Source organism: Ictalurus punctatus, chromosome 2 (genome assembly GCF_001660625.3).
Source record: "Ictalurus punctatus breed USDA103 chromosome 2, Coco_2.0, whole genome shotgun sequence".
Lineage (NCBI taxonomy): Eukaryota > Metazoa > Chordata > Actinopteri > Siluriformes > Ictaluridae > Ictalurus > Ictalurus punctatus.
Genome location: NC_030417.2, coordinates 20,857,616 through 20,869,866, shown reverse-complemented (window position 1 = coordinate 20,869,866; position 12,251 = coordinate 20,857,616). Strand labels below are relative to the sequence as shown.

At 37.1% G+C, this 12,251-nt stretch overlaps 1 protein-coding gene across 1 annotated transcript; it reads left to right on the top strand.

Moving 5' to 3' along the window:
* Positions 1–69: 69 nt before the first annotated feature.
* Positions 70–10,361, top strand: cyth4a (cytohesin 4a). The gene is made up of 14 exons (XM_017488139.3): positions 70–177; positions 747–807; positions 1,965–2,047; positions 2,137–2,201; positions 3,630–3,696; positions 4,675–4,793; positions 5,597–5,677; positions 6,059–6,171; positions 7,031–7,179; positions 7,269–7,380; positions 7,704–7,780; positions 7,877–7,948; positions 8,487–8,641; positions 8,928–10,361. The coding sequence occupies exons 1-14, from the start codon at positions 172–174 to the stop codon at positions 9,022–9,024; spliced, it is 1,257 nt and encodes a 418-aa protein (XP_017343628.1). The 5' UTR covers positions 70–171; the 3' UTR covers positions 9,025–10,361.
* Positions 10,362–12,251: the final 1,890 nt, after the last annotated feature.

The window sequence follows — 12,251 nt, the reverse complement described above, 5'->3', positions numbered from 1 at the left end:
TCACTTTTATACTGCTGTGAAAGAGACAGGAAGAGAGAGAGAGAGAGAGAGAGAGAGAGAGAGAGAGAGAGAGAGAGAGAGAGAGAGAGAGATTGTTGTTCACTCATCCTGTGCTGTGTGCAGTGACATGAGCTGAAAGGTTTTTGGAGGGTTTCACACTGAATTACACACATGAAGGTAAGAAATAATGTTATTTTGTCTCATGTTTAATTTATTTCATTTTATTGAATGCAGCTGCTTCCTGAAAGAAAGCGTTCAATATTTTTCACTGTGTTCAAGCATTTCACTGTGAAAAGGTTTGCATATATAAATTTAACACACATGCACACAAGCGTATAAATATGTATATATAAATTGTATGTTAATAGTAGTGTTAATATAATATATATTCCAACGTAATGTATATTCTCTTTCATTTAAACGTTCATAATTAAATAAACATTGTATGTACAATGAAATAAACAGCAGCATTGTTCTGTTTTCACATCAAAAATAATCTGCAATATCAAACAATAGAAACATGGTTGTTCACTCTTAGTGTGTGTGTGTGTGTGTGTGTGTGTGCATGTGTGTTATGGTTCTAGTTCTACTTGGAGCCTTTACTGAAAGAGAACCCATTTTCTCTATACAAAAGTCACACACACACACACACACACACACACACACACACACACACACACACACACACACACACACACACACTTGAAGTTTGATTTATGTAAATAAAGTTATTTTCTTCTCTGCAGTCCCCATCCTGCACGGCTGACATGGACTCAGCGAGAAAGGACAGCTTCCTGTGGGGGAAAGGTACTGAGACACACCACAGAACTGTACATGCACTTTAGATAATGAGATGATATTTCTGCATGATTAACTAATTAACTCATTTTATTATGAACAATAATTATAGCGTGTTATTATTATATTTGTATTTTAATTATATTTGTATTTTTTTATAGTGAGAAATAATTCAAATGTGTATACAGTAATGATGCTATTACAATGTGTTAAAATTAAAAGGTGAATACTGCAACAGGACCTCGGGGCTTTAGAGGGTTGAAGAAATAAAACTGTGAGGACCTGAAACATGCTCAGAGGATGTGAAAGAGTTTAGAGTTGGTTATGAATGTAAAGCGTTGAGAGGTTAACCAAGGATATTTATATCACATTCTTAAAGGGGGCACAAACTTTTCAACAGATATAATGCTGGCTTTTCCCCTAGTATCTAACTCTATCTTAGCATACACAGTTTGTCATATTAACTGAAAGTCTTGTTGTTTAAAATACATGTCTTTAGATGTACTTTTCATTTTGTTCTAAGGGTGTACAAACTTTTGCATTCAGCTGTATGCATGTATTAATTTCACATTACACACATCAGTATTCAGAACTCATAAGACATAAGTACAGACTTAAGTGCCATTCAGAAGTTACGCACAGGGGGCGGAGTTTATCTAAAACAGAGGCGTGTCTCAGTTATGCTTGATTCTGATCTTGAGCTTGAGCAGTATTAAGTCTAGCACCATCTTCTGCATGTTTGATTTTTTTTGGTGTTTAAAGGTGAGTGTATGTGTTTAGAAGCGATGGACTAGACGTTATTGGGGGAAAAAAACGTCTCTGACATTTCTACTCAAAAACAATCCGGTAACCTCTGAGGTGTGAACTACACGCAGGTGATTTTAATAATCTGAACGTGGAGCTCAGAAAATCCACTTAAGCATCTGTGTAAGCCGACTCTGAATACCAGGAACTTTCCTCACATAATCACTGACGCAACTCTCGGACTAAATACTTTTAAGTTAAATGTTGCTGAACTACAGTTGGAATTGAAATGTTTTTTTCTCTTGGTTCTATTCAGAACTTCAGAGTTCTTCAGAACTCAGGACTTTTTCTTGTGTTTAATGATGTTTAAAGTGAAATATTAAGATGTTGCGTATATAGTGAGATGTTTTCTGTCTTCGCAGCTCCATCAAATTCCATTCAGAAGGAGAAGAAGCCAATAGAATCCATCACAATGCAGAAGAACGACATTCTCGATGACATCCAGGTAGATTATCTACTAATCACACACACACACACACACACAAACTTCCTGTAAACACTTGACCGAACGCATTTCCACACTGTCTCTCACAGAAACTCCGGATGGAGATCGAGAACGTTATGAGTGAGATCCACACCATGGAGTCCAACGAGGAGAAGTGAGTCACTTACACCAGCACTCACAGTTTGGGTTCTCCAAGGTTCTCCAGAACCACATGTGTTTTCTCCCAGTCATACAAGCAGTTAAAATTGTTATGCTATCAACCATCCTTCCTCATAGTCTTAGAGGAAAAAGGATTCTTCAAGAGTTCTTTAGTTGGTCAATTGTTCTGATATCTCAATGTTCACTTTCCAGCATTTGAGCCCTTGTGCCTTCTGAGGAACCCATAAAAGTTCTATACAGAAACCTGCAACAATGTAGAACCATTTTTTGGAAGGTAATAACCCTTAATTATCCAACAGACCCTTGAAGAACCCTTGAGGACCCCTTGAAGAATGCTTTTTGCTAAGTGTACACTCTGAATGCGATCCACACCTGAGTCATTTAGACTACCACACACAGTTTAGGTTCTCCACTGCAGAACCACACGTGTTTCCTCCAAGTGATACAAACAATTACAAAAATTATCAACCAGAGAAAACATGTTCCTCAGGGGTTCTTTGGATAATTAATGGTTCTGAACAGCTCTAACTCCTGTTCACTGTCCAGCACTAACACAAGGTCTGTATTCAGTTGCACCTCTGGGGGAACTCTGAAAGGTTCTATTTAGAACCTTACCACAGCATTTCACTATTAGAAAGGATTACAAATGGGAATTTATTTGGGAGCTAAGAACCCTTAATTGTCCATTGATCCCTTAAAAAACACTTTTTCCTAAGAGTGTACCCTATGAGACCTCAAGTGTTCTTCAGTTGTCCCTCTAAAGGAAACCCTAACGGTTCTCTGTTGAACTTTGCAACAATGGGTTTCCTCTTTTGTACTTGTTTTTGGAAGCCAAGAACCTGTAATGATCCAAAGAACCTTTAAAGAACCCTTGAACACATCAGTTTGATCAAATTTTTAAAATAAAATCATTTCAACTATATAGTTCTTGAACAGATGATTGAAGAAATGAAGGATGTTAAATTATAACAGAAAAAAAAAAATAGTGTCAGGCCTAAAATTTTATTGTTCTGAAATCATCAGCCTTCAGAGTGTGATATTTTTGTCATAGCACACTGGAGAACCGAAAAAAAGAACCGAGGAAGCGGAAAAACTGAAGCGAGTCTCGTTTTCAGTGTAAGAGCGACGGTCATGACAGAAAATGGTCCATTACCAGGAAACACCACACACTGTGATGAGATAGACCACTGCTCATTGTGTGTGTGTGTGTGTGTGTGTGTGTGTGTGGGCGAGTGTTTCCTGTTTTATCAGTACACTACAGCGTTAACGAGAAGTTGAACCTGTAAAATGTGCACACAAAGCGAGATGATGTCCAAAAACCGCTTAATGATAACTCGATGATGTCATCACACGTCAAAAAAAATACAATCATGAATGTCATGGTGTTGTGTTTTAATCTCTAACCCTTTGATCCCCCCATCAGTAAGAACGTCGTCATGAGCAGGATGTTCCTCTGTGGAAAGAAGAAGTTCAACATGGACCCGATAAAGGCATGTTTTGGGTTTTCTTGGAGAAAATCTAAACTACAGAAGTAAATCAGAAGAATAAACTGTGAAGCACAACAACAAGGCGAGGTTAAAAACGAGATATAGGATGGAGGTAAAGAAAGTGAGAGAGGGAGAGAGAGAGAGAGAGAGAGAGAGAGAGAGAGAGAGAGAGAAAAGAACCACATCCTGTGTAAGTGAAGAACAAATGCAAAGGCCTGAAGCCTCACTTTAAACCTGCAGCGTATCTCAGAACATTATAGATTAATGGAAAAGAGACACGCCAAAGTTAAAAGACAGATTTCCGCCAACATCAGTGATATTTTACACCGTGTGGAACAAATGACCACAAAAAAGAAATCATCATTTTATTAATAACAGCCAAATTCAAAGCTCTGAATAGAACATACAAAATAGACATTATATATATATATATATATATATATATATATATATATATATATATATATATATATATATATATATATATATATATATATATAAAACATTTCCCCAGCTATTACAATTTTTTTCCCACAAAATGATATTCCTCAGACAGTGATATTTCATATTTCATTCTTTCCTAATATTATTATTAAACATATTTTCATCATTTTACTTGATGCTTGAATCATAAGAGTGACATAGACATGACATTGTCAGATGCTGTTATAAGCTGTTATAGCACTTAACATCCAGTGACATACAAATTAACACTAATTATTGTGACAGCTGCTTTAATTTAATACCGTTATGCCTTACACATTTTGCAAATTTTTGCTTGCTAGGCAGTGTATGTGTTATAGCAGATGTTATGAAGTGTTATGAAAGCATTATGTCGTAATTTTATTATCTATTTAAAACAAAACAGCTCACCTTATATGATGCTTAGAATGTATATATAATGCAGCTACAGTATAATGAATCCTGACTATATATATGTGTGTGTGTGTGTGTGTGTGTGTATATGTGTGTGTGTTGTAGGGGATTCAGTACCTGTTAAATAATGATCTGTTGGATGAAACTCCAGAAGCGGTGGCTGAGTTTCTCTATAAAGAGGACGGACTCAACAAAACAGCCATCGGGAACTTCCTTGGGGAAAGGTACGCAGATTTTACATCCTGTCTTGACAGACCATCACAACATTCTCACCAACACTTCTACAGTCTGTATCTGGTGATGTTTAGTAGATCATTGACAGACTTTTATTAGGAATTGTGAACTTTATTAATTAAATCTATGAGATGTTGGTGAGAATCAGCTGAAAGTGAATTATCAAGTAATAAACACTGTGGGTGTGTGTGTGTGTGTGTGTTACAGTTACATACTGAGTGTTTATAGTTACATTTAATGTCCTTGAAATGAGTTTGTTCCTGTTGTCGCTTACGTTATAGCAGCTATAAACACGTATTCTTTCACCAGCCTCTCGTTATTATCTCTCTTGAAGTTTATAAGACAAAAACACAGCTTAGTTACAGTCATGTTACCGAAAAACCGTAGAGAAGCGTAAAAGCACTGAAACTGGAGACTCTTTCCATAAATGTTACATATCTGTGTCCTTACAAAAAAAAGCACTTTCAGCTTCAACCTGGTGCAGGTTTTAAGTTGGGTGAAGAGGAACTTTCTTCTTTTCTTCTTTTCACATCTTCATCATGCAAACTGGTTGAAGGTTGAAGTGCAAACTCCTAAAAAATCTAAAGTTACATGTGAATTTGTGAAAATATGACTGTATCAGTGATTACACACATTTTTTTTTAAACGTGGAGCCTCCTCTGTACACGTCCCTGTGAATATTTATGATTGAGATTATTCGTTCTGTTCCTGAAAACTCTCTCAGTTCCTCATCAGTTCTCCATATTAACATGTTCATACTGAATTTGGTTTGTATGATTTTGAATGATTTCAGGGAGGAGTTCCACCTGCAGATCCTGAAAGCTTTCGTAGATCTTCACGAGTTCTCAGACCTCAACCTGGTGCAGGCTTTGAGGTGGGTGATGAGCAACCTTCTCCTTTTCTTCTTTCCACTTCTTCACCATGCAAACTGCTCGAAGGTTGAACAGAAGTGCAGGAGGAAATAATTACTCAACTAACATTAGAGAATGTCTCCTTTTAGACCGAGGATAATTCTGCGAACCCTATACAGACTGTAATCACGACACTAAGACGGCTTTCACCAGCGTACAGATTCGGTCCTGTGTTTGTTTTATGTGTTGAACATTACTATTGAAGCTGGAAGACATATTCGAAACATTTGGAGTGCGTGAAAAAGGACGTCGTTTGGATCTTTTTCTGGATTTGTCATAAGAAAGTCCTTGAGGAAGTTCAGAGGACATCATTTTGATGTTTAAAAAAATGTTTGTGTCTACAGGCAGTTTTTATGGAGTTTCCGTCTGCCGGGCGAGGCTCAGAAGATCGATCGCATGATGGAGGCCTTCGCTCAGAGATACTGCACCTGCAACGCCGGCGTCTTTCAGTCCATAGGTACAAGAACCTGGAACATCACCAGGGACCTGAAACATCGCTAGACAAAACACCTCAACAAGACACAGTGTCACAGTTCACATTAATAACAAAGAGCACAACACAATTCTATCTACACAGGGTAAGATTACAGTAAAGGGCAGAGTTAGTTAGTGGTCTTTCTTACAAAATGGCTCCCATTTTTCTTTTATTTAGCATGAGATCAGGTTGAAATTCCGGGTCATACAGCAAGTCATCAACACATTACTGACTCAGTTATTCTAACACTAATTAAAAGTCTATACAGCCATGGATTTATTTATAAACGTGTGTAAAAGAGCTGAGCAGCAGAAGATTTGAGATTTCAGTCTCAGAGCTAACAGTGAATTTCTGGCCTTGTTAGGATTTAATCACGACAGATCACTCGAACTGAACATTATACTCTGAGTGTTCACTACTACTTATTGTGATGTCACGATTTTGAGCTGATCGCATGAACAAAAACATGCATAGCTAGCCTTCATGCTTAGAAAATCTTGGTTGTTCCTCTGGGGAACCTTATGTAGAACTCTACAATGTAGAACCCTTCATTAGAGATTCACAATACAGAGTGCAATACAATTCATAGTGGGAAATCCAGCTCGTTTTGCAGGAAGACTTACAGAAAGGATTTCCACAAAATGTTCTCTTTAACTCGCACCGATGTAGATGTTCTTACATGTAGCACATTTTCATACACAAACATCAGCACAAACAGAACACTTTCAACACGACTGAATTAATATGTGTATGATCAATTAGCAAACATAATGTTTTTTTTAACATACAGACTGATGTAAATGTGTGTGTGTGTGTGTGTGTGTGTGTGTTCTCGTCACAGACTCGTGTTATATTCTATCCTTCTCTATCATCATGCTGAACACCAGCCTGCACAACCCCAACGTGAAGGAGAAAACCTCTCTGGAGCGCTTCATCAGCATGAACCGAGGCATTAACCACGGAGGAGATCTTCCCAGTGACCTTCTCACGGTGAGGAACACTAACTAGAGAACCTGAAGGAACCCACATCTCTCGGTGCTATGTGTTTTTAATCTTTGGTTTCTCCTGAACTCTTTTAGAAACTGTACGAGAGCATAAGAAGCGAACCGTTTAAGATCCCAGTGGACGACGGGAACGATCTCACACACACTTTCTTTAATCCGGACCGAGAGGGATGGCTGCTCAAAGAGGGTGAGACATGCGACTACGCCTTCTCTTTTCCTTTAGGATGTGATTCATCTTTTGATTTCAGTTATATTGTTTATTGATTAACTCTCAGAACCCGATGTATTAATGAACTAACTGATAAATCGATCGATTGTACTTTTTTTAGTTCATTTGATTTATTTTTCCTACATGTTTCTAAACATGTTCAGACTTGAGGATCAAAAAATATCAAGTCTAATATTTACACACACACACACACACACACACACACACACACACACACACACACACACACACACACACACACACACACACACACACACACACTAACATACCTTGTCCTCTAGGAGGCAGAGTGAAAACCTGGAAGAGGAGGTGGTTTATTCTGACGGACAGCTGCCTTTACTACTTCCAGTACACCACTGTGAGTAAAACTGAGTAAAAATATCAATAAACAACAGCAGCAATTTAGACTATTACTTTGGATGGAACATTAAGGCCTCTGGGTAACTTTTTTTAGGACAAAGAGCCAAAAGGGATCATTCCTCTGGAGAACCTGAGCATCAGAGAGGTGGACGATCCACACAAACAGGTACAAATAAAATCATTGAAAATAAAATAAAATGAAATATAATGATCCCTACTACACAAAAGATCTCAGTAGTATCATCACATATCAGTGCAGACATTATTGTGTTGAAAGTAATGTAATTGTGGAAAGGGATATGGTTAGAATGAATATATTAGGAAAGGGAGTGGTTATGTGCACTGCTGTAATATGCAATCAGATCAGCTCGTCACACTGTCTCTGACACACGACAGAGTGTACATTCTAACATCATTCATATTTTACTCAAATCCACACAACTGAGCCTTCAGGGCATTTGAATATCAGGAGCATGTGTGTGTGTGTGTGTGTGTGTGTGTGTGTGTGTGTGTGTGTGTGTGTGTGTGTGTATGTGTGTGAGGGAGACACACACTTTCATGAGAGAAGTAAAAGTGCACACTAATAAGGTGCCTCTGTTCACTGTCATAACAGCAGTACAGTATGAACAGAGCAGTTACATTACACACACATGCTAAATTTACTTCTTGTGTGTGTGCGTGTGTGTGTGTGTGTGTGTGTGTAGTTCTGCTTCGAGCTCTTTATTCCTCACAGTAAAGGACAGAAGATAAAGGCATGTAAAACAGATCCAGATGGTAAAGTGGTTATGGGGAAACACCAGGCATACAGGCTCAATGCTTCTTCTGCTGAGGAGAGAGACGACTGGGTTCAGGCAATCAGGTACACATACACACACACAAACATACACACACACTTACGGTAAAAACAAATATGTACATGTAAATGACAATCATAATAAAATGTGGTATAAGCACTTATTTACCTTTGTACAATTTGTATATTTAATTTCTGAATATCTGAATGAATTAAATCTGAATTTATCAAACATGTGTCTGTCGTGTGTGTGTGTGTGTGTGTGTGTGTGTGTGTGTGTGTGTGTGTGTGTGTGTGTGTGTGTGTGTGTGTGTGCGTGTGTGTGCGTGTGTGTGTGTGTTTTAATCCTCAGGGCCTGCATCACTAAAGACCCTTTCTATGATCTGGTGTCTGCTCGCAAAAAGAAAATCATCAACAACAACAACAACAACACAGAGTGCAGTAAATAAATAAACCAGACATTTTATTTATTTATTCATACTTCTGTTTGACTCTCAGACTCTGATCATCGATGAATCACTCTGAGGTGGTTAAAATTACTCTGAGTTGATTATGGTTACTGGCCATGATTGGACTACAGTGTGGTTTTTGACCCTCATGCTGAAGTTCTCGTGCTTTCACTTCCTCTGTTCTGTGTAAAATGGTTTTAGCTCTTAGCACTGAGCTGAGGTGTGAGAATTAATTTTCAGAATTTGTTCATGGAACTGAAGTCTGAAATACTGACACACTCTTTCTCCCCTGCATACTAGCATTAAGCATTAACTATCAAGTTTAGTTTATTGTTAGTCTGAGGGGCGGAGCTTAACTCACTGTGTTAAATGGTTCTAGAATGTAAGTTAAATGTTGATAATATCTAATCCAGGTTCTAAAGCTGATACTGTATATAAATTATCATGTGTTTAAAATGAACTCTGCTTTATATGTAGTGTCTTTCAGGTGATGTGTGAGGTTTTTTCTGTGTTGTAAAAACTTGTTTGTAGTTTGATCATTTTTAGAATGAGTGTGAGGTGTGTTTAAAGTGTTTATGTAACTTAAGTAAGGAATAAAACACTTGTGAATGTGCTGTTATAGGAAAACGATCTACTGTGATGTTGTGTAAAGAAATATTTTCCTATAACATCACTTGTATTATTCCTCTTATACCACAGCAATATACTGTACTGACAATTCCAATTTTTATTAATAAAAATGACACATCATACTTTTTTTTATTTTTATTTATAGCTATGTTAAATGTTGTGTGAAAGAAGTTAGTTCCTGTTCTCGCTTATTTACAGCAGCTATAAACATTCCTTCACCAGCTTCTCTTTATTCTCTCTCTTGAAGTTATTAAGACAAAAAAACACAGCTTGTCCCTGTGAATGAGTTGTTACTATAGAAATGATAATATATTATAATTAGAACGAGCGCATTATTACAAACCTATGATTTACAGCTGCACTACTGTCAGAGCCGCTGTTATAGAAAATGAATAAACAGCTTCTAACAGCACTGTGGTGTAAAAGTACAATAGTGCATGGTTTGTTTGTCTGTTACATTTACAAGGTTGTGTTTAAATGTACAAAAATGATGTAGGAAATGTGAAACGAAGACAACATTGCCACTGACAAGTTTTAAAGATGTACAGTTTGAGTGAAAATGATGTATATAGAAAGGATTCATTAGTATTGAAGTTCTGTGTGTTTCTTATTTTGCACTTTCACGTTAATAATTGGTTGCACTATTGACTAACACTGTATTTCCTGTAGCTGTGAGTATAATGATGTATTAAACATTGTGTCCAACACTGTGTTTACACTGAAGACTCATTAAATAATTACACACAAAACTGAATTCTTCATGTTTCTCAAATTGCAGCCATATTCACTTCATACACACATTTATTCTGCATGAAATGAACCAAGGAAATAAGTTTGAAAGTTAAATATTAAAATGAAATCGTAGTGTTTTTATGTCTGTGATGCAGTGTGATTTTCACTAGTATATTTTAATCAGATTATGAACCCAGTAATTAATGATTTAAGCCTGTGTTGAACACTTATGTCCAGCAGGTGGCGATGTGCTACTACACTACTGCAGATATAATCATACTGAAGAGATGTTATTTATTCTGTACGCAGTTAGCAGCCTTTTGGACGCTTATGCAGATTTAAATATACAGTTTGTGCGTTCCGGTGTAATATTCATACAGAACACTGTTGATTAGTTTTTGTAAGTGAATTTCGAGCACTTTATTGTCTGACCTTCCTCAACACTCAGCGGTCAGTTAGCAGCCAGCTGCTTTTCAGTTAGCCACGCCCACAAAACTCCATAAAATTCGCCATTTTCTTTTAGCCCTAACTGAGCGGTTAGTGTTTTTGCTCCTTATTTATGGATCTGTTTGTGGACCGCTTTCTTTCCTTTTCTGTCAGGTCATTAATCTAAAACGACAAAAAACGAATTTGGGAAATGTTCATTAGGTGTGTAATGTAAAACAGGACGTGATTTAGGCATGTGGGTGTAAAGTGTTGATCAAATCACACTGATTAAGTTTACATGGACAGCAGTAATCCAATTATTGACCTTATTCTGAATAAGACAATATTATGATTAAGGTGTTTACATGAGTTTCTTTTAGAATACTCCTTTCATGTTCCCGTTTTACATGTTATAGAACATAGATCGATTAATGACACCCGTCATTACGTCACCGCGCCACGCCGTCCGATGTTCCCTCCAGAGTTTCACGTATCAACATACAGTTCGTCTTCGTTATGGTACCATATACAGTTTTGGGTGTTTCATTTTTAATTTTACGAAAGCTTCGAGCACAGTTAATTATTTATCGTGCTATATGTGCAAATACACAACTGCTTAAAGCTGTGTGCTGCGTCCCAAACAGCTTACTTACCTACTATATAGTACCCAAAATACATGTATTTCACGTACTACATACTGTAGTAGGTAAGTACGCGGTTTCGGATGCAGCCGTGCTCAAACGGTTGAGCACTGCCATGTGTCTACGTGTCCTGTCACAAAATGTGGTGGAAACTCCCACACAATGTTAATAGTGTGATTAAGGTGTGTACACGTCTGTAATGCACTTCAATATTGTGACTAAAATAGAATACTCCACTTGTGTTAATTCGATTTGTGTTTACTTCGAGTATGACTTTAGTTGGATTAAGGTAATCAGAAATCGCTGTTTACATGCTAGTTTCTTAATCAGAGTGTTGTCTTAATATCTTAAATCCGAGTGTTGTCGGGTTAATATCTATCGGATTATTGTTGTCCATATAAACCTACTGATTGAGAGAGTTGTACAGTCTGAAGATCAGCTTCACATTACCGAGTCTACTTAAACCTAAACTTACACAAGGTCTTTTAACATTTTACTCATTTATTCGTAAATGTGTTGTATCCAGTTGGATAAATGAGCCCCACTGTGTTTACTGCAGCTCAGAAGGAGAAAACAGATTTATATCCAGCAGATCCATTAGGCGAGTACTGACACCAAATTCAGCGGTTCAGTACACAGGACTAAATGTGATACTAGAATGATTACTAACAGAGTTATCTGGCTTTGCTCTGGATTGCTTTTATTTATTAATTATAAATTATACACATTTAATAATTTCAGAAACAATTCATGTCTGATTTAAAACTGAGTCATTTTTACTTCTTCAAATTATCCAGA